Source organism: Calonectris borealis, chromosome 4 (assembly GCF_964195595.1).
Source record: "Calonectris borealis chromosome 4, bCalBor7.hap1.2, whole genome shotgun sequence".
Lineage (NCBI taxonomy): Eukaryota > Metazoa > Chordata > Aves > Procellariiformes > Procellariidae > Calonectris > Calonectris borealis.
The window spans coordinates 82,552,979-82,579,314 of NC_134315.1; the positions used below are offsets into that span (position 1 = coordinate 82,552,979).

The following is a 26,336-nucleotide window of genomic DNA, read 5'->3' on the forward strand; positions in this document are numbered from 1 at the left end:
CGGTTAATCACCTTGCTTTTCAGGTGAGATGGCAGCTCCAGTCTCTCCTGCCTCTTCCGTTTGCATCCCATAGGGAACGGCGGTTGCTTCTTGGTCGCCCTCCCTACACCAGCAAATGCCCTGTTGCTTCAGGGCTTCAGCAAAGAGCTATCTTGGAGAACACCCTGACGAACCTCATACCCTCCCCATGCAAGAAAACAGACGGTAATTAAGAGCAGGGACATAAAACGCTGCAAACTGGGACATCTCTACCTGCGCCGGGGGCTGCTGCCTTCCCCAAAACCCCTCCAGAAACTCGGTCGTGCTGAGGGTCTGCGGGAAGCGGCCGATCGACAACCTCTGGGGTGATGGGGACCAGCTCCGGGGACCTGCTGGGATGCCCCAAAACCTTTTCAGTGTCATTTAGTGCCGATTTGTTTATCAAGGCTGAGGGCTTTGCTTTTCACTGCCGGGGGATTTAGCCAGAGGTAGAAGCGGCCGAGCGAGGGGATGTGGGCTGGGGTGAGCATCCCCTCCCCAAACCAGCCCGGCCATCAGCCACCCCCCCGGCTTCGTGCGCTAGTAGCTGAACGCATAAATCGGGGATTAAAAAAAACACTTTGCGGTATTTTAGTGGCCAAGATTTTCCAAGGATTAAAAATAAAACTGCGGCGCAAGCACCCACGTGTGTGAAATGGGGCAGCTCTCGGCCCAGGAGCGTGGGTGGTCGTCAATGCACCTTCCCACGGGCTCCCGGGCTGCGTTTGGGGGGAAAAAAACCACAATTGAATGGCAAAAAAATGAAATGATGAGCAGAAGCGCCTGCAGGAAAAGAAAGGGAGCGGTGATGGAGCAGCCCCGTAACTGCTCGCCGTCCCTGGTGAGGCGAAAGATTTCACAGCGGGGCGATGCAGGGAGGTGATTCCGGAGGAAGGGGCATGTGAAAGCACGGGAGACCCCCACCCGCTGCTGGCTCTGGCTCAGCAGCCCCCGTGTCCCCCACCCAAGCCGCGGGGCAGCAGCGTTTCAAAGGATGCCGTGGCGCGGGCTGAACCTCCCCCCTCCCCCTTTACCTCCCCCCCGTCCCTTCCCCCTGCGGAATTTGGGTTCCCTTGCCTACAAACCAAGTGGCCGACGTGCCCCAGGACCCGGAGTTTCCTACGCAAAGGCCAAAATTCAGGTTTATTGTGGGTGCTGCACGCCCGCCCGCTCTCCGGTCGCCTGTCATCCGCCGGACCCGCCGTAATCCTGCCCGCAGCAGTGGCTCGGCGCCCGGGCGTCTCCTCCGCAGCGGATGCTCTGCTGCAGAAGCGCTTATAAATTAAGGATTTCTTTTTTTTTTTTTTTTTTTTCTTCTTCTTTTTCTCCTCGTCCCTGCTAGGAGTCGTCGTAGAGAGGGTTGTTGTAATTGCCCCAGGAGCCGTAGTCGTGGTCATCCAACAGCCTGCCGTAGGAGGAGTGCCTGCCAAGGGAAAGCAAACCGCCCGGCGTTACCGGTTGCTTTGGTGGTTTATTAGTTATTTTACCGTGGGGCGAAAAAAAAAAACACATGCAAGTTCTCACCAGGTCGAGCTTTGGGATATTTTAGCAGGAAGAATCAAGACAGAAAATAAACCCAGGCAGGATTTTGCCCCCGTTGAACCAGACTGGGACATGCCAGGGAATTAAAACAAGACCTTTGCTCGTCTCAGTTGTCAGCAAAGCCTCATTACAGATGCTCAGCGCTGGGCCGTGCTGCTGTTTATTGTCTAAGTCACGGCAAGACCCGTGGCAGCAGCTTGCCCTAGGGATAATTACTGGTTATGACTATGCTGAACAGCGTCTCCGGCATTTGAGTGAGGCTGTTGTAAAACGAGGAAGAAAAACTCTGCTTTTCAATAGAGACGGGGTAGAAAATGCAGCCGTGCTGGGACTAGAGGCTGCACGTCACCCCGCCGGGCTTGGGGACAGCATCTCCCCGGGACTTTGACCCTGAGCATCACCCTTGCGATGGCCGGAGGGGCTGCAGCCTTGGGGGGGGCCCACGGTTCGAGCATCCCGCCAGGCAGGCACCCCGAAAACGGCCTTACCTGATCTTAAGGTACGCCGCCGCCCCGAAAACCAGCACCACCACCACGATGACCGTCACGGTTATGGCCACGATGCTCCCTGCGGAGGGAGGGTCCATCAGAAAGGGCAGAGCTCAGCCCCCCCCGAATCCCAGCCCCATAGCACCCACGCCGCACCCCGGCTGCTCCCGATACACCCGTGCCAGCCGTCTCTGGTAGGGGAGGACATTCCCTCGCTGCTGCCCACAGCTCCTGTGGAAGATGCTGGGCACCCCCATATTTTTGCAATGACCCCCTTCTCATAAGGGCAGGGCAGATGGATTTGGGATAGAACACAGCTGGGCTTTGCTTGAGGACTTGCTCCTCGCTGCTCCTCCCAGGACCAGGCAGCATTTAGGGCTGAGCCAAGGCTAGAAAATGCTCCAGATCCCTCCCTTTTCTGGCCTTATGAAGAGCATTTAAGCTACCTGAGCTTGCAGAAGAGGACAGGTGAAAGCTAGTGTCAGCGTAGTGAGGTCACCAAGACAGAAGAAAAACCTACATCTTCCTAACTCAGGCTGCACCCACCGTCCGGGCACTTGTTTCCTCTCATTCTTAAGTGTTTCAAGCCAAATTTGCAACTAGGGCTTTTATTTACATCTCCGGGCAACTGAGATTTGGTATCTATGTCTCCTTGTCTCCACCGGTGGAGCAGATGACATAGGCTCCTCCAAGGAAGGAGCTCCAAAAGCTCCACCAAGCTTTTGCTGAATGGTGCTCGAGGAAAGTTGACCACCTCTTCCCTTCCAATTCGGGGGGTCTGCGCCTCTTATCTAAGCACTTTGAGGTTGACGTTATATCTGTAGATGCGTATGGAGAGCGGTGGTGCTCACCTGCGCTCAAGGCATGTGGGACCTCTTCCATGGTGACGCCGGTGGACAGGGTGGTTTTGTCGGTGGCCGTGGCCTCGGCTGCGGTGGGGCTCGTCACAGTCACTGGGGGGGCTGTTGGCTCCACGGCCAGGCTCGATGCCATGGCCAGCGTCCCCAGAGAAGGGACGTCCTTGGTCAGCGCCGGTGGCTGGGTGGTGCCGGGGCTCACGAGGACAGGCGTTGGGGACAAGACAGTCCCGGGGGACGAGTACGGGTCACTGGTGAGGAGGGAGGAGGAGGAGGAGGAGGATGATGATGATGCAGGTATACCCGTGGGGCTGGGAGTTGCCCCCAAATCCATCGTGCCTCTTGCCAAGCTGGCAGTATTTGCTGTCCGAAGACCTGGGGCTGTCTCCAAGGTTGATGGCACCGAGCTGGGGTTGGAGGCTACGGATGGGCTGTCTGTTATGGTGATGGTGGCGGCGGTGACGGAGCTCACGGTGACGGAGGCAGGAGCAGGGGACAGTGCCGCCGCGGGGGTGGCATTGTGGCCCTCCCCCTCCACCAACCCGGAGGACGCCCCGTCTCCGGCAGGTCCCTTGGACATGGGCAGCAAGGGCTGGCCAGGAGCTGGCGTGGGGACAACTGCATCCCTGGAGCCCGGCCCCGCTGGGATCCCCTCCGAGGGGAAGGGAGGGCTGGCGGGGGTGAGGGGCGATGCTCCCAGTCCTAGGAGTGAGAGAAAGAAGTGTTAATAACCGGGAAATCCTTGGGGCAACCTGGGGTGAACACTAAAGGGTTTGGGAATGAAGCTGGAAATAAATTATTGTTTTTAAAATGCTGAGAGCCATCCAAAATAAAGAGATGGGAAATATCCCTGCACAGCTAGAGGTGAGGTTTAAACCAGATCCGCTGCCCCAGCATGGGTCAGCACTGTTTTTCCCCAAGCTTGGGATGCCCTCCATCCCCAAACACCCCCTCCATCTTCCCAGCATCTCCTCCCCGCAGCCAGCAAAGCAGCAGGGGAGCAAGCTCCTCCTCGGCAGCAACCACCGCGCAGCTGGGAATGATAACACAAGACTCCTCTTTCTCCTCTCCCCCCATTTCCTTGTGTATTCATTCATTTGTCTCCATTTCTTAGCATGAAGATGAGTCATTTTTTCCTCTATCCCCACCAGCAGACTGCTGGGGGCTTTTTTCACCCCCCCCCCCCCCCGTTTTCTACTCTCCGGGGCTAAACTCCGTACTGGCCCGCGCTAGCAGCTAGCTCCCGCAGCACGGCTGGGCCAAGGGAAGAGCGTGCCAACGCTAAGTGACATCGGGAGGCATTTTTATTTCCATGCATTCATTTATTTACACCCCCCAGAGCATCTCAAGCCCAGTACCGGGAAGAGCGAGAACACGCTCCAGCGCACACAAGCCAGAACGAACTAATTATTATATGAGCGGGGAGGACGAAAAAACTCAGCAAAATGCTGATTTGGGGGGAACCCTGAAGCCAACCTCCCACCTCGGCTCCAGGGGCAGGAGCTTGGTGCTTATCTACGTGAGGAACAAGAGCAGTGAGAGCACAGACACCTATCATGGTGGCTCTTTGTGAGCAGGAGCTTGCAGATCATACATGGCTGGGCATCGCTGGTGGGCACATAAGGCTCTGCTCCCCATCACCAAGCCACCCCCCCCAAGGAGATGTTGTCAACCACCACAGCCAAATCTGTTGTCCCCCCAACATCGAACTGAAATGCCACCCATGCAGGTGACAATCAAGGTAGCAAGAATGGACCCAACCTGCACCAGAGATGTGTTTCAGGTGGAACGGAGCTGTTGCTGGCCCACCATGAGACTTTTACTGCACATAAAGGTGTACCAAGAAACAGCAGCAAGGGAAAGACAAATTTGGGTGCAGGGGCTGTGCAACATGGGGTTCCTCCAGCGAAGCCCCTGATTGCTGAGCACCCAGGAGAGACACAAGGCTCCCAGGGCACAGACAGCACCTCATGCTGAAGGAGAGACGGAAACACTTTGCAGCTGTGTGTACAAATGGTGGGGTGCAGCACCAGTGAGAAAGGATTCACTAAATCATGGTTTTGGGTGTTTTCAGCCACCAGCGCAAACAGAAGGCTGCAGGTGTCTAACACAGCCTCACTCAACCTGCACACCTTCAGTGGAGGAGGACAGCAGAAGGGACATCTCAGCTAAGGACCATTAGTTCAGATGAATGCACTGGTTTTCACAGCTTGGCTTCACCCACAGCATCTCACCAGGACAAAGCTTGCCCACAGCTCTGGATCCATCCAACAAACCTGACGGGTCCCCACTCATCCTGTCCCCTCCTACTGCAGAGGCTGGTAGCTCCCTTGCCCAGTTCAGGCACCGCACCACCATAAAACTAAATATCCTTCCAACCCAAACCATTTTATGATTCCCTGTGCCGCTCCATCCCCTTGCACAGCTCTCCAGGCTGATGTGCCACAGGCAGCAAGCGCCAGGTCCCCTACAGCACAGGCAAGTCCCTTGCCAGTGTGGTGGGACCTGCAAAGCACCTGCAGCAACATCTGTTATGGACCAACACCATTTGGGACATCATTTTCAGTGGCCAGAAACAAGCTGCAAGAACCTGCCTCTTCAACATGTTGATTTTGAGGTTTAAGTGGTTGATTTGGGCCCTTCTTGCTTTTACACTGGTATCCCTCCTTGTCCTTTCTCGACCTGTTTGAAGCATCTCCATATGTTCTTCTCAACGCTCTCATTTGGGGAGCAGGTGGCCAAGTACAAAGAAGGGAGGCTGCCGAAACTCCATCTCCTTTTTTACCGGAAAGGAGGTACAGGCGCCATTTCTAGCAGGTACTTTTAGTCCACAACCTCCCACATCGCAAGAGCTGAAGATGCCATCAGCCGCAACTCCAGGAGAGCACAGCCCGCTGGTTTTCATGGCCGAGGGTGGGACGTGAAAACCTCTGGCTGGATTCATGAGGAACTTGGAGCAACAGGGTCTTTCTCAAGGATTTAACACCATTCAGCCATCCTGGGCCATGCAAGAGGAGGCATGGTCTCCATGGTCTCCACCAGAGAGCAGAGGGTCTGCTTTGGAGGTGCACGGGAAAGGCAGAGCAGCGATACAAGTTGATATAAAGGCTGAGTGAAGAACCCAAGTACTCCGGCCCAGCACGCCCTGCCCCAGCTCCACCAGCCTCACTTCTCACCTCAGATAATTGGATAATTACACAGCCAAGCCTCACCAACACCAAGTCAGCCTCCCCATCAGCAGTGACGCAAGGCATCTTCGCTGCAAGTGTTATTGCAGCAGCAAACCCCTCCACCTCTGCAATGCCGCCCGGAGGTGCCCAGCTGACCTGACCCTGCATTGCCACCAGTAACCTGCAGCTCATGCGTGCCCTGAGCGGAGCACTCAACTGTTTTAACAAGTCTGCAGTGCAGATGGCTAAGCCAGGGCAGAAATCAGTTGCCATGTGGTAGCAGAAGGTGCTGGAAGTGCTGACAAACCAGGACCAAGCATCCCTTCACCCTTAGTGTTCTTCAAATCAGGGTTCAAAATCTATCTGTATTTCTGTAAAATAATCCTTTCTCCATCACGCCTTGGCATTGCAGATGGGTGAATTCTCCAACAGGTAGCAGACAGCCTCTGGTAGCACAACATGTTGCTGTTCCATCAAGCACTGCAGGACCTCCCCAAGGCTGGTAGCACCTTACAAGTTTATTACCTCTCTGTAAATGTAGATGTTTCCAGTCTCTCTTGGACGCAGGCAGCTCACCACCTCTCTGCAAAGCCACCCTAGTGTCCCATCATTATGCCTTTTCCTTCCTAGCCCTTGTGCTTTGGGTCAGCAGAGTTCTCATGATCTGCTTGAACTTCGGAGTCAAACCGATAAGGACCTCAAGAAGCTGGCAATACTGCTAACCAGGATGAGTCAGGATGTTTCTGATAATATCTAAGGGGTAGAAATTCCGAGGGTGAGCCAAAACTGGATGCGGGAACAATCCTTGGCCGCTGGCTGAGCGTTCCCAGCCAAGCAGGTCACAAGTCACAGGGACATTTCCCAGGAGAGCAAGCACGACCGACGGCAGCACGCTGCTCAGCTCAGCCCTGGTTTTCCCCATCTCCCCCTGCTCCTGCATGGTCATTGCCAGCGAAGCTTTGGTTTCCAGACCGATAATGCTGCATTAATCTCTGCTATCCTCTTGTTCCCCCAAGCCATCACCTCCACCGGGTTATCTGGGACCCATGCACATCACCCCTCACGCACAGGCTGTGCCTCTTTGAACTTCAGGAAAAGCCCAGCCAGGATCCCAGAGGCAAGGCAGGCTGCTCCTGAATAAGATGAGGGGACAAAAAGGACCTGGTCGAGGACCCCCTTGGCTGATAGCTCCACATGTCCTCATGCCACCGCACCCAGCTCATGGACAGCCTGCCCCAGGGAGCTGGGTGGCCGGAAGAGCACCCAGCTTGTCTGCAAGCCCAGACCTCGACAAACACATCTGGAAAGGAAAAGAAAAGCCAGGGTGGGGGTTTCTTCCCTTCTTTCTTCAACACCTCATCTGTAGAAGCTGCAGCTGTGAGCAGGAACCAGAGCAGGGCACTGGAGTGAGGGACAAAAAAGCCACTAGAAAACTTACTTTAGGACCACATGATTTCAAAGGCTTAAATAACCTCAAACAGGGGTTGTCGGAGGCAGTGAAGGTTGTTAGCTATCAAAGGATGCTGAGTGTAATTCAGCCCTGAGGAATTTGCCCATCTAATTCACTTAAGGCAGTTGACCATCCCACTGGAATCCAGCTCAGAGCAGAGGTGGGCAGGGGACTGCCAGGACAAGGTAACCGCCTAGGAAAACAGCAGTGTCCCACTTGACAGCCCCACATGAGCTTTGAAAGGTTCTTTCTCTAGGTTGTCTTCCCTACAAGAAAAGAAAAACCCAAATCCCTATAACTGTAATACCTTGCTCTTAGGGTTAACCCTACTCTCCTGCCAAGCTAAGGAATGAACCATCCATCTGATGGATCATTTCCCTCTCCTGTTTGCATGCTGTTCTCCTGCCTTCTGCAAGCCTCGCAAAGGTGGAGGTCTCACCCTTGCAGAAGCTGAGGACTCCCTGGGCTCTGCTTGGGAAGCAGCTGCCCGACCTGGGCTGGCAGCCTCTCCAGCAAGGCATTGCTCAGGCACTCCAGAAGCAACCGCAGCAAGCTTTTAACTTGTTCTGTCAACTAAAACCCAGCAGAAAACAACAAGAGAACATCTCCAGCCCAAGTGAATGACATCAGATGGTGCAGCCATGCCACAGCAAACAAACATCCACTGATAAGGCAGAGATGGAGCTTTTAACGAGCTTCACTTCATGACTCATCATTTCTGATGTAACTACCAGAAGGTCCACCAGACCGAACCCACACACCACATGCCTGAATTGACTAAGGCACCCATACCCCAGCTGCAGTAAGGGATGCTCCTCTAGCAGCCAAGGCCCCAGCGATAATAAAAGCTTCTGTAACATTAATATTACTTTTCCCTCCCTCCCAGCAGCTTGTCCTGATGGTACTTACACAAGCTATCTAACCACCCTTTCTGACCGAGAAAAATAACATTAGAGGAAGAATAAGCCACTACAACAAGGAGGTCTGGTGGGCACCCTCGTGCAGCAAGGTTGGGTACCACTTTCCATACCAGCTCCGCAGCTGCTTCTGGGGCAGCACTTAGAAAATCATATGATGAAAATGATACCTAAACACTATATTGTTTTGAAAGCAGAAGTTTTTTAAAGCGGAAGTCCCTAGTAATCTTACTACATAGCCAAAAGACTTATCCAGAACAGGCAAAAAAGGATGCTGATCCTTCCTCAAAAAAAAAAAGTTGGAGGTCAACACAAAAAAACACTTAGAACCACCATGAAAAATCAACCCAAAACTAAAAAAAAAAAAAAAAAAAAAAAAAGGTTACAGACAACCTACGCACAACACTATAGACATCAACACCCCCCAGTTGAGAGAAAAAGCTAGGACCTGAGCCCGAGCTTAAATGGAGGTCCCGGCCCAATGGGCAGAGGATGTGTGGGTGGGGGGTCCCAGCTGAGGCTCGTCAGGGCAATTAGGGGCTATTAGCACAGTCGGGGCTCTGACATAAAAGCGGGTGGCTGGAGCTCTGTCCTTTTTGGATAGTATTGTTGGGACTATAGGCAAAACATTATAGTTAATTCATTGTAAATCATGGTATTAGTGAAGGAAAGCATATGGACACGGATGAGTTGTTCTCTCAACTGTTTTAGAAGAACAATTGGAACTGAAAAGCCAAGGTAAGTTGGTGCAGCTCTCTCTGGGTCATGTGTTTTATGGTGCACAATCTTGTTTGACCTTCTGCAGGTCCTATATTATGTTGGTTCTCACTGAGTAATGATGACAGAGCAACCTTGACTCCTCTGGTCCTGCAGCACCCATTTGTTTATTACCAGGTTAAATGATGCAGAGCAGTAAAACAACTTCTGTTTAAATATAGGTTGAGGACTTCCTCTTCATGACCTTTGGTTTCCGTGGCTGGAGATTCCCATACTTATTGCTGTTTTTCTGTAGCTCCCTTCCCCCTTCTCAGGTGTAATTTTTAATGTGCTATTGCTTTTTAGCCATAAAACTGATAGCATGTAGCTGGGGATGGCAGAAGGTGTCCTTCTGGTGGCTAAAACTAAACAAAACTGGTTTTTGCTTTGGGTTCAACTTGTTTTTCAAGCTGTTCAGCACGGGGCTGCCTCACCTCCTCTGTCACCGTGTAATTTAGGCTTTGGTGTTCTTCACTTCTTGCTGGCTGGAGGGCCCCATCTGCAGTAAACAAGGGTCTGACTAAGCTCTGTACTGGTACGGGAGAAGGAAGAGGGAGGATGCGGTGGTTACCTTGGGCTTTGAACTTGTGTCTCTGCTCTTTTAGGGCACTGTTGCAGAACCCTGCTTTGTTACCCCCAAGAAATAAGGATGATGGGGTGGTCTGGGAGCAGCTCTTCAGGGTCTAAGCTCTGTCTCAGACCCAACAAGCTTTCCATGCCACCCCAGAGGGAGCACCTAGCTGGGTTGGTGGTAGGAAATGGTAACTCTCGGGGACATCTCTGGCTGCTGTTGAGCTTCAGTGAGTAAACTAGGGCCAACGTGGTGGCTCTTCAGGTCTGCAGCAAAGCTTCAGCACTGCATGTGCATGCTGGTGACCTACAATGCTAGCAGCAGCGGGAGCACCCCTGGGTGATGCGCTGCTTCATTGCTGCCTGCCCGGTTCCTGCTCTATCACTTCTATTTTCAATGCCAGGTTATGTTGGTGATGGTATAAAACCACTTGTGAGAGGAGGAAGAAACCAAGTGGCCAGAAACATCAATAGGTAATAGGCAAAGCTGTCCAATAACTACATAAAGAAGTCAAGGCCATCAGCTTACATAAATCTGCAGTTGCTCTGTTTTACTGGTGAGCTGAGATGGCTTCCTGCATGATTATTTTCTTCTGCTGCATGGTCGGAAAGTGGTTTAGGTCTAATTGCTCCAAAGTCTGAAGCTTTCTGTAGCTAAGAGGAAGAGCTACGCAATGGAAATCCATTTGCTGTCTCCATGTGTCCTTCACCATCCAGAGACCCCATCCCTGTGGGAGAGGCTGTCCCAAGGCACCCTGGGGATGTCCCTTGGCAGCCCTCCTTGAGGATGCAGCACCCCAGGGGTTGCTGCTGAGCAAACCCATCAGTATCCATCTCCCTGGATGTAGGGGTTGTACCAGCATCTCTTGTAGATGCATGGTCTGCCTTTTGCAAAAGGCAAGAGCAAAATCCACGTGGCCAAACACACAAAGCTGGGGGCTTTGGGCAAGCTGGCAAGGAGAGGCTCCAAGTGAGGTCTTCACAGGCTGGTGGGTTATGGCCTGGCTTGGGAGCAGCAGCTGCTCCTCTCCAGGCTACTGCATGGGAAGAAGGAGCCAACATGGGGGCCTGGCTTGCTCTTGCACACTTTTTAGACCCTGAGGTAAGCTATTGGAGGCAGTTGGCTCTGGAAGAACCGAGTGGTCACCTTCACCATCCAGCAGTCTCTGTTCTTTCCAGCTAAAAATGATAAAGCCAACTTTGAAAATCAAGATGGTTGCCTGCATGCTATGTGGTCCCAATGACCAGCTCCTTCCTAGCCTGGGGTGGGTGTCCAAGTCCTCCTCAGGCAACCATCTGCCCTAATGTCCAAACCCAGCAGCAAGGGCTGTTGGTTGCCCAACAAACCCACCCTTTGCAGCAGCTGCAGAGCGGGGTGCCCACACCACCCTCAATGCAAAGAAAACATGACGTTTCCTTCCCCCCCTCAAGCTAACAGTTGCTTAATTATTCAACTCATGAAGCACTTGATCCTGAAATTATAGCAGAAAGAAGGTGAAGAAGTGGCTTGAGAGGTTTTTCTCCTTCTGAGAGTGACAAAGGAACCCGTGGCTACTGGTCAACCCATGCAGCCAGAGGTGTCTGATGAGGACCTGGGGTGGAAAGCCTCTGTGTTCCTGGAGAACCCCTGGCTGTCCCCCTTGGGGTGTGTGGGCAGGCTGTCACCTCGCAGGGTGGCTTTAGCTGATAGCTGGGTGGAATGAGCTGGGCAGCGTGAGGAGTTTTCCTCTTCGTGTGAGCTTTGCCCTCGTTCAGAGCAGTAGTTCACAGCACCAGCTCTTTCTAAAATGATTTTTGCTTAATTTAAATAAAAAATACTTCAGCTCATGTGCGTTATATTTTGGAAACATGGCAATGTGTTATGCTGTGCTTATTTCCCTGGGATGTCACACCATGGGAGGAGAAGCCATTTGTTGGCTCCTTGGGCTGGGGGGCTGGCAGATGGACCCGCCTGCTGATGGACCTGCCCGTGCAGCTGGGCTCGGGCCCCCTCACAATACCTTTTCCCAGGTGGATACCTTGGATATGGCTCTGGAGCCAGCCAGGTGTGTTGCAGACAGCAGCTCTGCCCAAGTGACAACACAGCAGGTAAATAATTTTCCTGGCTAGCTGCTAATTACTGCTTCTGGATGCAGCTTTCCAAGTGCGTCAGCCCCATCCCAGCCTGCCCCAGGAGGGGTTTGGCAAAGGAATTTTGGAGCATCCTCTGGTATTAGAGGCCGAAGCTGCTGCTTGCTCATTTGGGCTGGGAGAGGGGATAATTAACTACCCATCTCCCCTGTCCTTTACCTCACATACGGGGGAGCGGGGCCAGCAGCGCTCAAAGCTTCATCACCTCCGTGGCAGCTCAAAGCAGCCCATGGTGCTGGGCTCCGAGACCCCCAAAAAGCAGCTTTTCCTCCCCGGAGGCTCCTTGCAGAAGCACCCAAAGCCTTTAAGGCTGAAGCTGCTCTTGCAGGTACTTTAAAAGATCTCAGCTGCCGGCTGGGGAATTGCTAAAGGGGAAAGCAGGCTCGGGGCCGCAGCAGCTGGGTATTCGTACAGGGGCAAGCATCGGGTCAGGAAAGCAAAGCAGGTTTGAATTTACATCCAGTGTAAGAAGTAATAATAGGATAAAAGCTTCCTTGTGAGCGATGCTATTATTTCATTATGTGGCCAGGCAAAGCCCAGCCTTATTTTACCCCTGCCCAGTGACGTCCTCTCTATCACTAAGTCCTGAAGAATGAGCTCGAAGCACATATAAACCATGCTTTTTGTTTTCTCACCGGTGTCAATACATATATATATTTAAGTATTATTTCTATGGGGAAAAAAAAAGTCGTAGAAAGCATCCGAAAGATTCGGGGCTTTCGGGGTGTTTGGGAGCAGCGCGAGAGGCACGGGACCGTACTCGAGGGAAATCTTTCCCGGCTCTTCTGCCAAGCCTTGCTTGCGTTAGGGCTTTAGAGAGGGATGGTCATGGGAACAGCTTTGGGTTTGGCCCGGGCGCTGGGAAAAACCCGCCTCCCAACCCCAAAACGGCCGAGGGCTGACTCCCAGCAAAGGTCGGCCGCTTTCGAGCGGCTCACCAAGGTGGTGGCCGAATGGGGGCCAGGCAGAAGCCCGCAAAGGAGGCGAGCAGCATCCCTGCGGAGCAAAATGTAGGTTCATGCCCATCTCTCCCAAATGCTCTTGTTTGGAAAGCACAGAAACAAGAGCTTGTTGGCAAACTCCCCCTTTAGAAGGAGAAGGATTTAGCCAGCTCTCCTTCTTCTGGCGCTAGTGGGGTCACTTAACAGGGGAAGATCTCCCACAAGCTGATGTGGTCCAGGATGATGGTTTGCTGCTGCTGCAGCCGTGGCTTCCCCAGCTCCTGTTTTGGGGACATGGCTGCTGGCTGCAGGCTTTTGCAGGGAGCTCAAAACCTCACCCAGCCCTGTCCCCTCGCGCTGCTCTGCTGCAAGCCGACAGCAATTTAATAATAACAGCTTTGCCCGATGAATTTCTCCTTGTGTGCGTCCCCGGCGCTGGGTTATGCAAGTGTGTTTTTCATGTTTCTGAGCAAGCAGCTCTTCGTGTTGTTTATTCAAAACCCAGCCCGGACGGAGGGATAACCTGTGCGTGCTGTCATTTGAAAGTGCTCGCCGTTGCACCAGCCAGGGACTGAACTGTCTCCTCTGACGGTCTTAGTGGGGGAAAGATGTCAAACAGGGTGTTTCTATGAAATGGGGAGGTTGATATTGCTGGGGGGGCAGATGGAGGGAGATGCCTGTAGCTGGTTGGGGAAAGCGCCAGGTGCCGGGTGTGCAGGAGCCTGCGGTCAAGGCCGGGGCGAGCGATAAAAGCTCCTTCGAAGCAGGGACCGTGCTGGGAAGGGGGATGCGAGGCTGGGGGGTGAGCTCCAGCCCGGGCAGCGGGGCTGCCCGCAAGGAGATGCTGGTGGTCCCCTGAAGTTGTCTTCCTGCACCCCGACTTCAGGCCAGCCAGGGACCCAGCTGGGGACCCCTCTGTGGGGCAGGGGGTGAGGAAAAGAGGGGTGAAACGCCTCTCGCCCGGCCCCACTGGTGTCAGGGTGGCCGTGGGACGGGGGGCGTGAGTGGGACCAGTTGGGGGGGAGGGGGGGGGGTTGTTCTGCCGAGCCCTTCACCGGGCATCCTGCCTCTGCCGGGAGGGAGCCGGGCTGTCCCCGGCAAGGGGGGGGCTGCCTTCCTCCCCGATCGCATCTCTCCCAGCCCGGCAGCGGGGGTCCCCGGTACCACCACCACCTCCCACCCCGCCTCCGGTACCCGGTGCGGCGGCCATCGCTTACCTGCCGGGAGGAGGAGGAGGGCGAGGAGGAGGCGGCAGCAGCAGCCCATGGTGCCGGCGGCGCTGGCTGCCGCGGCGGGAGGGACGCACCGCCCGGCCCCGCTGCCCGCCCGCCCGCCCGCCGCCGCCCCGGTCCGGCCCCCGCCGCCGCCGCCCCCCGCCAGCGCCGGGCGCACAGCGGCACCTGCCGGCACCGGGGACCGCGGCCGGGCTCCGGGATGGAGCACCGGGTATAGGATGCAGGGTACCAGGCGCTGGGTACAGGGCATCAGCAGTGGGTATCAGGAACTGGCCGTAGGGTACCATACTGGGTAGTTCCATACTGGGCACTGGGATCGGGTGGTGGCACCTGGGATGAGGCACTGGGCACCCAGCGCTGGTACTGGGTGCTGAGCATGGCTCCAGGACCCAGCCCCAAGCGTGGTGCATCATCAGCGGGCATCACGCACCGGGCGGGGGGTGCTCTTGTCCCAGCCGGTGGCATCGGGCGGGTGCCCGGGGTGCCCTGTGGCACTGCCCCTTGGCCCTCTTCTTCCTCAGGGCCACGCCGGCTCCTGCCTGAATATAACTTGTGCTTTTAAAGAAATAAATGCTGTGTGCACCTTGCCAGGGCATCCCTCATCCCTCGGGTGCAGAAGCCCTCTCCTGCCATGGCTGGATGGGGTTGCCCCTGCCTGCCCTCACTGCCACAGCCGGGGGGTCCGGGGCCCGGCGGGGGGGACGCCCCGGGTACGTGCATCAAGGGGAGCCAGGCCAGAGCCAGGCAGCCCGCGCCCTGCCTTTCCATGGCACGAACACCTCCCAAAATGCAGCTCTCGGTACCCAGCCAGGAGACACCTGCGGCGCAGCGGGAGGTACGAGTGCCATTTTTCTTTTTTTTTACCTTTTTCCGTCTGAAAAGCGCTTTGCTGCGGGTGAAATGTTTTCAGGCTGAACTCATCTTCCCCAGGCTTTCGCATGCTCGCTACGGAAAAGGATGTCATCGAACCCGGGCCGTGGCCGAGCTATCTTTAACTGGGGTTACGCAGCCATCTATTCTGTTGCATTGTGCGGCGTTTTCTCGGGACAGATCCTGGCTCCGGGCCTAAAACAGCAGGACACAAAATCCAAGTCAGCTGGCTTTTCTGGAGCGGCCAGGACGCCGGCTGCCTTGCTGTATGGGCAGCATCAGCATCTCAGCTCTCCTTGAAACCTTTCCTCCGCTCCGGAGGAGGAGAAATAATGCTGTTATTGCTGCAGGAACTTCGCGCCGTGGGAACCGCGTGATAATTTCCCTGCTGCTGGTCTCCCATCCTTTTTTTGACTTTCTTTTGCAGAAGGTGCTGCGTGTTTCCACGGGCAGGAGGTTTCCGAGGAGAGGGCAGGGCTGGGCACAGCCACCGCTTCCCACCGTAGCGTTGGGTGCAAGCCCCGCGCCTGAGCTGGGTGCCGGGGTGCCAAGGGCTGGGCTGTGGGAGGCTTTGAACGCCCCTGCCGGGTACCGTCCTTGGGCTCCAGCTGCCATCTGCTGACCACCTCTGCCTGGTCTCATCAGCATGGTCACATCTGCCTGGTCACCTCTGCCTGGTCTCATCAGCATGGCCATCTCTGCTTAGCCACCTCTGCCTGGACTCATCAACGTGGTCACCTCAACAGGACCACACCTGCCTGGCCACCTCTGCCCGGTCTCATCGGCATGGTCACATCTGCTGGTCACTCCTGCCTGGTCTCATCAGCATGGTCACCTCTGCCTGGTCACCTCTGCCTGGGCTTATCAGCATGGTCAGTTCAGCAGGGCCACCTCTGTGTGATCACTTCTGCCTGGTCTCATCGGCATGGTCACATCAGCAGGGCCACCTTTGCCTGGTCTCATCTGCCTGGTCTCATCTGCCTGGTCTCATCTGCCTGATCTCAACTGCCTGGCCACCTCTGCATGGCCACCTCTGCCTGGTCTCATTGACATGGCCACCTCTGCCTGTTCTCATTGGCAGGGTCACACCTGCCTGGTCACCGTGGCATGGCCAGCTCTGCCTGGCCACATCTGGCGGTGACATCTGCTTGGCCACACAGGTCCCTGGGCCTCCCCCAGGGGAGGTGTGAGACTCATGGGGACAGTGAGAGCAGAGGACGTATGGCCAGCGGGAGGTCCCTTTTTGGAGATACCTTCTGCCAGCCCTTCCCCGTTCCTACTGGAGAACGGAAACCATTGCCTCTGGTGACATCTGCCTTGGGGCTCCACCTCTTTTAAAATCTCTTTAAAATGCTTTTTCTCCCCAATTTTATCCAGATATGAAGGATGCCGAAGGGAAACCGTTTTCTTTTGGTGGGCACAAGGATTTTTGCTGCCTGCTCCCTGCCCCTGCCCTTCCCACCGGGATGAAGCCACCTCTTCTTGGGTGGCCCCGTGCCACATGCAGGTGCCAGCCACCGGTTTCCCCGGTCTTACCCAAGTCCCCGCTGTCCCCACCGGAGCTTTGCAAAATTTCTCCAGCGGTTTAGCACACCCTGCCTGCTTTCGGGGGGCCGGGGCTGGGCTCTCCCCCCCCCACCAGCTGGGAGCCGGGGTGGCTGCGAGCTGAGGGGCCGGCAGAACCGGCGTGCCGGAGCTTGTGGCTGGGTTTTTTGGCTGGCCGGGACCCTGGAAGCTCGCTCAACCCCCTGGCCGGTGGCCAAATGGCATGGCTGGGTGGCTGCCAGCACTTGCATTAATAGCTGCCAGCTTGCGGTTTGAGGTCACCCGTTCTTTCCAGTCTTTCATTTCCCGCCCCCCCCCCTCCACTTATTTCATGCCTGTAATGACACGGAGCGGGCAGCAGCCCTGCCACCCCTCCCTGCCTGCACTCCTCTCTGCCGGGAGAAGCTCTTTGCCTTTCCTTGGGGCCAGGATCACCTCAGCTCATGGCACCGCATCCCTCCTGAGCATCCCCAGATGCCAGGAGAGGATATGCCAGCATCTCGGGGGAACACCTTCACCCCTGTGGGGCTCTCCACCTCCTCCGGACATCGCTCCGGGGACCAGAAACATCATCCCAGCCACCCCAAGGCAAAAAAAAAAAAACCCCGAGGCCAAGCGTGCAGAAGGCTTGTGCCAAGGCACAGCCCCTGGCAAAATAATTTGTAGCTGCCGTCATTCCCTGCCAAGGGCTTTGGGAGGGTGTTTTATTAGCAGCTCGCTAGGAATAAATCTCCCTTTTCATAACACGCCGGGCAGGGATAAATAGCTTCGGGGAGGTGAGGTTGGGCTCCGTCCCTTCGGGGAGGGGAACGCCCAGAGCCCCGCTCGGAAACCGGGATGGGGGGAGTCCCTCTGGCTCCCCGAATCCCCAGGGATGCTGGGGCAGATGCTCGACGCCTCCTGCGCTCGCTGCTCCTAGCAGGACGGGCAGGCGGGGGCCAGGCGTGGTTAATGCGTGGGTGGGACACGCGTGGGGGGACACGCGGGGGGGGGGGGGCTAAGCCGAGGAGGGGTACCCCCAGACCTCCGGCGGGGTAGGAGTCGGGCAGCTGGAGGAGGAGGAAGAGGAGGAGGAGGAGGAGGAGGGCGGCGGTGCTGGCAGCGGCCGCCCCCGTCCCGCCGCGGCCCGCCCCGCCGCAGCCGCCGGGCACCGGGCAGGCGGCGGCGGCGGCGCGCATGGAGGCGGTGGCGGCGGCCCCGGCCGCGGGAGGCGGCCCCGGTACCCTGCTGCTCTGCCTGGCCCTCGCCTCCGGTAAGCACGGGGCACCCGAGCCGGCGCGGCTCGGCACGGGGGTCCCCCTGCCCCGCCACGGTCCCGGTCCCGGGCTACCCCCTGCCCGGCTGGACGCACCCCGAGACCGGCCGGGTGCTCCCCCCTGTCCCGGCCCGGTGCCCCCTGCCCGGTGCCACCCCCCGTCCCGGCCCCGTCCTCTCTCTGTCGCAGCCCGGGCTGGTCCCGGTGCTGCCCCTGTCCCATCCCGCTGCTTCCCGGTCCCACGCTGGTGATCCTCCACCTGCCTCCCGGTCCCACCCCGGTGCTCCCCCGTGCCTGTCCCGGTGCTACCCCATCCCATCACGCTGCTCCCCTGGTCCCATCCTGCTGATCCCCTGTATCCCCCCTGTCCCACCCCGTCCCGATGCTGCCCCTGTCCCATCCCAGTGCTCGCCATGCCCACACTGGTGTTTCTCCAGTCCTATCCCAGTGACTCCAATCCTATCCCAGTCCTTCCCCTATGCCCAGCCTGGTGTTTACCCAATCCTGTCCCCCGTGCTTCCCTGCACCCATCCCAATGCTTCCCCGTGTGCCCCCAGTTCCCATCCTGGTACTCCCCACCATCCCACCCCAGTGCTCCCCCATGCCCGTGCCGGCTTGGCTCTGAATCCCTGAATCCCTTGGGGCCAGCGTGGGGCCGGGGTGTCCTGGCTGGACCCTGGAGTGGGGCTGGGATATTTTTACCACCTGGTGATGGGACACTGCTCACGGATGCCCGAATCCCTGTGTTTCGCCATCCTTGGCAGCGCCGGGGATGGGGAATGCGGGGGGGAGCCAGGACTTATTCAGCCAGTACGTGAGTGTCCCCGTGTGAGTTCCTAAGTGCGTGGGAAGCGGGCAAAACAGGCAGCTGCCTGCAGCTGCCTGCTCAGGGCTGGCAGGAGATAACCACAGGTAGGGCTGAACATCAGCCGGACTTGGCGATACCCCCCAGTGCCAGCCCTGGGATTTTGGGGGAGCCTTCCCCTCCGCCGGGAGCAGTTTGGGTTTGGCCTTTTAGCAGGGCTGGTGACGGCGCTCGGTAAAACCTGCCAAACCTGTGCTGGCAGGAGGAAATCAAGGGTGGCCGACCTGTTTTGGGGCTGGGGTGCCCATCAGGCCAGGCGATGCCCTGGGCGGTTGCTCTCCTGCAATTCGGGCTTTCCCGGGTGAGCGTGGGGGGGGTGTTACGGCAAAATAACCTGGTGTTTGGGATGCTTTCCTTGGGAAAGCTGCTTGGGAAAGGATGCAGCCTTAGATAGCAGAGCCAGGCTCTCCGTGCATCAAAGAAATAAGGTTGCTTTGCAGCCACAGCTTCTGGGTGCCGAGATCTGGGTGTCGGGGGGGGCACACATGCCCCGCCCCGAGTTGGCGGTGCCACCGGGGCGGTCCTCGCCGAGGGGCTGCCAGCCCAGAGGATGCCAAAGCTCTGCATCTGGTTGCAATAAGGGTGGGGATCTCGTCTTGGTGGGGATCTTTCCATGCCGAGCTGCGAACTCGGTCACCGGGGGTGAAGTCAGCCTCCCGCCCTGCCCCGCCGTGTGCCCGCGCCGCCCACAGCTGGTTCCCGGGGGGGGGCAGCCGCCCCGTGGCTCATCCCCTGGCTCCCGCCGAGCAGCTCCCACCCCGCTGCCTGGCCCAGACTGGGCGCTGGGATCCGTTCCCTCCTCTCCGGGCTCTTTCAGCCGGGGAGGGGATGCTCGCTGGTGGGGAAGCGCCAGCGGAGGCTCAGCCCCGGCCTCGTTGCAGCTCTGTTACCCAAAGCCCGTCGTTAGCGCGGCGGTGGCTATATATAGCCAGGAGGGACGCGTGTGCTGGGAACCTCTCTGCCGTGGGACGGGGGGGATGCGGGAGGCTTGGCCCCCCACCGCTGCTGCCAGGGTGTCGAAGGGCCGGATGGGAAAATGGGTGCCGGGGGACGAGGTTGCCCGGGCTCGGCTGCCCAAACTCCCCCCTCTCCGTGAGGCCTTGACATGGCCGAGCTGCAAAGCACACCCACTCGGGATGGAAACACCCCCTGCCTCGGCGTGCCACCCCCGCGGGAGCCACCCAGCACCCTGCCCCATCAGGCAGGACCTGTCCCCGCTTCCCTGGGTGCCACCGCAGGGGGGTGAATCCCTGGGGAGGGCCGGGCTGGGAGCAGGGCCGTGCTGAGTCAGTGCTGGTATGCCAGCGATCCGGTTACCGCCGCCGTGACGTGCCGGGGCTGAGCCGGCCCTCGGCTTCGTCCCGTGGCCATGGTGAGCATGGTTGCCCCTTTCCGGGCTCGGTTCGTGCCAGGCAATCCATGCCCCAGTGCAGCAGTGAGTGATGTTGCAATGGGGGATTTAGCATTTGAACACTGGAAGCAACTGGGATTTGGTGGGTGCCGAATCGCTCTGCCGTCTCCTCGCTCCCACGGCCGGTGTGTTTTTCAGCGGCCCTGAAACCTGGGCTCTTCAAAAAGGGCAGTGCAGCGAGCCGGACCTCCCCGGGGATCCCTCCCTGCATCCTCCCCAGGGAAAGGGGCTGCTGGCTGCCTGCAGGCAGGGCTGTACCCCCCGAAACCCGCCCCGCTGGCTCCCGGACCCCCGAGCTGGGGTGTTGGTGGGTGGAGGAGGCAGGCGGGGACCGGCTTTCCCCTCTCCTCGCCCCTGGGGAAAAGCTGATGCTGCCAGGGAAGGGGGGGCCGTGGGCGCAGCTGCGGAGCCCTTTGCCGGTCCCCTCCCTGCGGCAAGGGCCGGGAGAGCGGCTGCGGCGGGGCGGTGGCGGTGATGCCGGGGCTCTGGCCGGGCTTCCCTTCTGAGCCGCCTCCGCTGCGTTTCAGGTTTGGCGTTCTTCAGTTGCGTGGGCGCCGACGCCAACGTCACCGCCGGCCACGGCACGGAGGGACTCGCCTGCGGCGTGGCCGAGAGCTGCACGGGTAAGGCGGCGGCACCGGCGCGAGGATGCTCGGGGGAGCCGGCGGCGTTGGACGGGAGCTGGGAGGGATGGAGGACGGGCAGGGTGTTTTGTCTAGCGTAGCCGCGTGGCATCCACCGAGCTGGGAAGCGGCCAGGGCCGGCACGCCACGGCCAAGGACACACGTGCCGGTGGCTCTTTGCAGCTGGCCAGGCTCGGACCTGCCACGGGGATGGACCAGCTCCGGGATGCTGCCGCCTCCGGGCAAAACCGTAATCCCCGGGGTGGGGGGCGGATTTCTTTGTCCTTGTCACCTCCAGGGAACGTGACGCAGCTGAGGCGGCAGGGTCACTTCTCCAGGTGCCCGGAGGAGTACAAGCACTACTGCGTCAAAGGGAGATGCCGCTTCCTCGTGGCCGAGAAGGCGCCGGCTTGCGTGTAAGCCACCGCCGGTGGGGACGCGGTGGCGAGGGGTGGGAGGGGATGCCATGCCCGTCCTCGCCGGGTGAGCGGGAGGAGGGGGTCACGGGTACCGCGGCGGTTTTTTGGACCCCCCTCTGCCTCCCCTGTGCCACGGGGCAGGTGCGAGCGAGGCTACACGGGGGCTCGCTGCGAGAGGGTGGACATCTTCTACCTGCGAGGTGACCGGAGCCAGATCGTGATCATCTCCTTGATCGCCGCCATCGTCACCCTCATCATCCTCGTTGTCTGCGCCTGCCTCTGCAGTCAGTACGTGGGGGGGGATGGGGCGAGGGGCGGGAAGGGAAGGTGCAGCCCAGGATTGGGAGCGAATCCTGCCCGCCTCCGCCGGCTTGGGGGAGCTTGAATTTGGGCTGCGCTGTTCAGGTGGGATACGGCCTCTGAGGGTGCTGGGAGGTGCAGGGGGCATCGCCTCGGGGCTGCAAACCACGTGCGACCCCATCCAGAGGTTCTGCAAGGTGAAAGCAGAGGGAGGAGGAGCTGCATCGCCGCGATGCCTCATTCTGCTCTTTTTTTGTTTGTTTTAATTATTACCCCCCCTCCCCAAGCCACTGTCGGAAGCAGCGTAGGAAGAGAAAAGCAGAAGAGATGGAGACGTTAAACAAGAATTTGCCTTCCAAAAGCGAGGATGTGCTGGAGACGGGCATCGCGTGAAGGTGTGTGGGGCCGGGGGGGGGGATGGCCCAGCCAGGGGTGACGGGAGACCCCCCCCGTTGGGGACGGGCGCTGAGACCCAAGGTCTCCCCTCTCTCCGCAGGAGCTCCAGGTACCTGCAGGCGGGTCCCGGACGGCGGCACCGGCTGGCTCGATGGGCGAGGGCTAAAACTTAAAACAGCTTGAATAAAGGGGTGACGGAAAGGTGTCCATGTGTCGCCACGGTCCTTACGGGCCCCTCCCGCCAGCACCCCAAATGCTGCGCTCCCCAAATTCCACCTCCTCCAGCCCACCCCAGCGACATTTTCCCGCCATTTTGCCTGCCTCCCAGACGCGGGGGCCCGGCCTTTCCCCCCCCGCTGGCACAGCCCCCAGCCCTGGCCGGGCCAAGGGAGCACGGAACGATCTCACCGGCGCCGGTACCGGCGGGCTGCGGTGCCGCCCCGTGGCCGACAGGGGGCGCTGCGCTGCCCCCCACGGTGCCGACACCGCGTCCGCCAGGGGGCGCCGCCGTGCGGGGCAGGGGCGCGGCTACCCCCCGAGGCTTCAAAACCCCCCCGCGGCCGCCAGGGGGCGCCGCCGTCGCGGGAGCGGCGGCGGCGGGAGCGGGGTCGGCGTCCGGGAGCCGGGTCTCTGCCGGCGGGGCCCTGCCGGGCCCGGGGCCGCCTCCCCGCCACGCCCGGGTCCCCGCCGCGCCGCCGCCGCTGCCGCTCCCGTGCTCCGGGCCGGGGCCGCGCCGAGGGTGCCGCTGTGCCGGGCACCGGCTGCAGCCGCGCCGGGCCCGGGTGTCCCGTCTCCCCGGGGCTCCTCCGGGGCGGCGCCGGTCGTGGCTCTCACGGTCCGCAGCCGGCGGGCGGGAACCGGGGGCGACGCCGTTTCTCGCCTGCCCCGGGCGGCCTCGGGGTCCCGGGACGGGGCCGGGCGAGGGAAACGGGGGAAGCCGCGGCAGACCCGGGGCCGTTTCCTCCCTTCTCCCCCCGCTGCGGGCTCCGGTGCGGGAGCGGGGGCACCGGCCGTGCCCGTTAGGTGCTGCCTGAAGCTCAGGCCCGTGCCCTGCCCGCAGGCAGCTGCCGGGGGCCGGTGCGGGCCCTGCCTCCCCCCGCAGGCAGCGGGTGCTGCCCCCGTCTCATCCCGGGGCCGGACCCTGGCTCTGGGCTGGCGGCTCTGGCCGGGACCCCGGGACCCGGGTTTCCCAGCGGCAGGAGCTGCCGGCGCTGCCTGCGCGGGCAGCCGCGGGTGAGTGCTCCCCTTCTCTCTCCCCCGGTGCGGGAACCCCGCGGGTGCCCGGCTGGGGCCCGGTGACTTTCCCGGCGGGTTTCGGCACCGACCCTCTGGGGTCCCCTCCCGGGGGCAGGGGCTGCAGCTCGGCCTGTGGGGCTGGGGGTCCCCGGCAGCTCCTGACTTCAGCCGCGGGATCAGCCCCCGCTCGAACCGTGACCCAGTGACCGGGGACTCTGCAGGCCACATCTCCCTCCCGATACTGGGGGACACAGAGACCTGGCAGGGCTGGGGGTCTCCCAGTGACCCCTCCTGCTGCTGGGCTCCCTCCTCCCAGCCCAGGCGCCGGCTGCCGCCTTCTCCCCAGCTTTTTTCCAGAGCGGCTGCCGGCAGGACAGATCCCTCCGGCCTGGTGCTGGCTCTGCCGGAGCTGGGGAGAGCTCGGACTGGTAAGTGTGGGAGCTGCTGCTGGGGGGAACTGGTTTCCATTGGGCTTCAGCCCTTCAGCCCTGCCCAGCATCATCCTCACGGGCAGATGCCTGAGGGCCAGAGCCCACAGCGTCGGGCGCTGCCACAGCGGGGCCTGGGGGCGGCTCTGGGCCCTGCGCAAAGCCCTGCTTTGACTGAAAACCTTCTTTTTCAGCTCAAAACCTGCTGTGGTGGAAGCAGAGGCCGCTCCAGGGATCCACACTGGCTCCTGCAGCCCCATCAGTGAGACAGTGAAGCCGTCCTGGCCGGGCACGGGGAGCGACGGCCGTCCTGGTGCTGCCGGTCCCTCGGGAGGCGTTGGGGGCCCAGACGATGCCGCGTGGCTGTGCCGACGTGTGGGGAAGGTTCATCCCGGTGCCTGGGCGAGGAGCACGGCCTTGAGACGGCGAGCGCCGGGGGAGGCCGGCGGGGAGGACGTGCCCGGTGAGGTGAGTGCCCTGACACGGCGGCCGAGCGGAGCTGCACGGAGGGACCAGCGGGATCTCTGGTGCTGCAGGAGGGGCCGGGTCCCTACAGGGTCCCTGGGGACGGAGGGGCAGGCAGGGGTCCTGTCCCCGGCCGTGGGAGCAGGGTGCTGGGGGCTGCTGTGCCCCGGGGGCGTCAGGACTGCGCGGGTGCGAGGGAGCTGGGCCTGGCCGGAGCTCGGGGAGCAGTTTTGTGCTCAGGGCACACTGGCTTTGCCGCTCGTCCTGCTGGCAGGGCAGCCGAGGGATGGGGAGGGTGGGTGCCATCCTTCAGCAGGGCTCCCTGCGGGCCTTTGTGGAGAAGGAGGGTTCCCGGCAGTGACGGGGCAGTGCTGGTGGGTCACTGCGGGTGCTGGCGGGACCTCAGTGCCATAGCACCGGGCCCGGCACCCACCCGGGTGGGTTTGCCCAGTGGCTGGTGGCTGTTTGTGGGCACAGGGGGGACAGTCATGGGGGGCCCAGCCCGACCCCCCTGGCACTGGTGCGGTGTCGGCCTCGACCCCAGCCCTGTGGCTGCTGGTCGTTGGTCTGTGTTGCTGCTGTGTGGGGCAAGGGGGGTTTCAGCCAGATCCTGGCTCTTGCCCGCTTTCCTGGGGAGAAATGGACCATTTCTGATGGCCCGTCCCCGTCTCTCCCTCCCCTCCTGTTGTGGGTGCATGGCACCAGGGAGCGGGCGAGGGGCCGGGCAGAGCTGCCTGTGAACAGGAGCAGCAGGGTTTGCAGGGCAGCAGCTCCGGGGTCTTTGGGCCAGGCTGTGCGGTGCCACCGGGCTCTCCGTCTGTCCCACATCTCTCCCTGCGCAGGGACGGACAGACGGAGGAGCCCCAGCCACGGCGGGAGACGCATGGGGTGCGGAGCCCCAGGAAGAAGCTGGGCTGCCTGCGCCGAGGCCGATGCTGCCGCCTGCCCTGTGCCTGCCCGAGATGCTGCGGGGACCGCACAGCTCCAGGTCAGTTATTTGGGCCTCCGTTTACTTTGGGTCCCGCTCAATTTGTGGGTCCCATTTGTTTGTTTGGGCTCTTGTTTGTTTCTGGTCCAGGTTTGTGGCTTAAGCTCGCTTCAGGCTCCTGTTGGTTTGTTTCTGCCCCTATTTATTTCAGGTCCAGTTCAGTTTAATTTGCAGGTCCAGCTCATTTCAGTTTTGGTTCCTGTTTGTTTCTGTACCAGTTTCCTGCTCTCATTTCAGGTCCAGCTCATGGACAGCTCCAGGTCATCGCGCCTTTCATTTGTTTCTGGTCCAGCTCAGTTTTGCCTCCAGTTTGTGGATGGTTCCAGCTTGTTTGCGGCTCGAGTTTATCTGCAGCTCCAGCTACTCTGCACTTCCAGTTCATTTCAGCACCAGCTTGTGTTGGCTCCATTTGGTCTGCGGTTCCAGCCGATTACAGCTTGTGCTTGTTAAAACGATCCTGGCTTTTGGCCAGGTCGTAAATCAATCACTGTCACGACTTGTATATGAATATGAACTGTCATAATTGTACACTGTCTAAATATGGGCTAACGAGTTTATGGTTAGTCCGGTGAATAAACAGTTGGACGCACAAGGAGGGTGTGAAAAGTGCCTTTTCGCCCAGAGACTATCTCAGACGTTTAATTCGGCCTGGTGCATGCCAGCCTCCCAGGCGTCGGGGACCAACGCGACCAGACCCCCGCCTCCGGCAGGGGTCCACGCACCCTCCCCGGACCCCCACCTCCGGTGGGGGCCCACGCACCTGCCCGCCCCCTCCCGCCTGCCCCCCAACACCCGCCCGCCACCCACCTCCCACAGCCCCGGCCACCCCAGCCCCGGGGTTTGACCCCAGAAACAGCCAACGGGGGCTGCGTTTCTGAGCCCAAACACACAGGACTCGATCCCTGCCCCAGCCCCGGAGCCCCTCGCCCGGCCCCGGGAACGCGGGACCGGGGCTCCCTTCTCGGGCCTGGCACACCCCGGCTCGCCCCGTGCTGCAGAGCCCCGGCCCCGCTTCTGAATCACCCAAACGCCCGGCTGAGCCCCGAACCCCTACGGCCCCGCGTGTGATGTCGGGACGGGCCCGGGAGCCCCGGCGGTGTCGGGCGGTGCTTGGGAACTGGCCGGGGGGACCCGCGGAGCGGGCCCGGCCCCGTGTGCCCGCGGGCGGCCCGGGCGGGGAAGGGGGACGCCGGGCTCCGGCCCTCCGGGCTTTATTCCCCGGCGCCCCGAGCCCCGCGGCTACGCCGGCTCCTCCGCGGAGCCACCGGCAGCGCGGCCGCCCGGGCAGGGGCGCACGCCCACCCGCCTCCGCCCCGACACCCCCCGGGGCCGCGGCCCCGCTCGGCCGCGGCCCCTTCCCCGCTCCACGGCCTCCCGGCCCCGGCCCGACGGGCCGAGCCCCCCGCGCCTCACCTGGGCCCCGCCGGGGGAGCCCGACCCGGCCGCTGCCGCCCCGGGGCC

At 60.1% G+C, this 26,336-nt stretch overlaps 2 protein-coding genes and 1 long non-coding RNA gene across 3 annotated transcripts; 2 read left to right on the forward strand and 1 right to left on the reverse strand.

The window, feature by feature from the left end:
* Positions 1 to 1,136: 1,136 nt before the first annotated feature.
* PARM1 (prostate androgen-regulated mucin-like protein 1) lies at positions 1,137 to 14,133 on the reverse strand. The gene is made up of 4 exons (XM_075150638.1): positions 14,057 to 14,133; positions 2,900 to 3,607; positions 2,049 to 2,127; positions 1,137 to 1,441 (listed from the first exon to the last, which is right to left on the reverse strand). Exons 1-4 carry the CDS (start codon positions 14,103 to 14,105, stop codon positions 1,357 to 1,359), a joined length of 921 nt encoding a protein of 306 aa, XP_075006739.1. The 5' UTR covers positions 14,106 to 14,133; the 3' UTR covers positions 1,137 to 1,356.
* Positions 14,134 to 17,649: 3,516 nt separating this feature from the next.
* On the forward strand, positions 17,650 to 21,963 carry BTC (betacellulin). The gene is made up of 6 exons (XM_075150639.1): positions 17,650 to 17,741; positions 20,548 to 20,643; positions 20,942 to 21,059; positions 21,204 to 21,350; positions 21,650 to 21,757; positions 21,859 to 21,963. The coding sequence occupies exons 1-5, from the start codon at positions 17,666 to 17,668 to the stop codon at positions 21,753 to 21,755; spliced, it is 543 nt and encodes a 180-aa protein (XP_075006740.1). The 5' UTR covers positions 17,650 to 17,665; the 3' UTR covers positions 21,756 to 21,757; positions 21,859 to 21,963.
* Positions 21,964 to 23,055: 1,092 nt separating this feature from the next.
* On the forward strand, positions 23,056 to 25,465 carry LOC142082526 (uncharacterized). The gene is made up of 4 exons (XR_012673724.1): positions 23,056 to 23,422; positions 23,617 to 23,890; positions 24,730 to 24,875; positions 25,113 to 25,465. It is a non-coding gene; the product is annotated as an uncharacterized LOC142082526 (long non-coding RNA).
* The last annotated feature ends 871 nt before the right edge of the window (positions 25,466 to 26,336 follow it).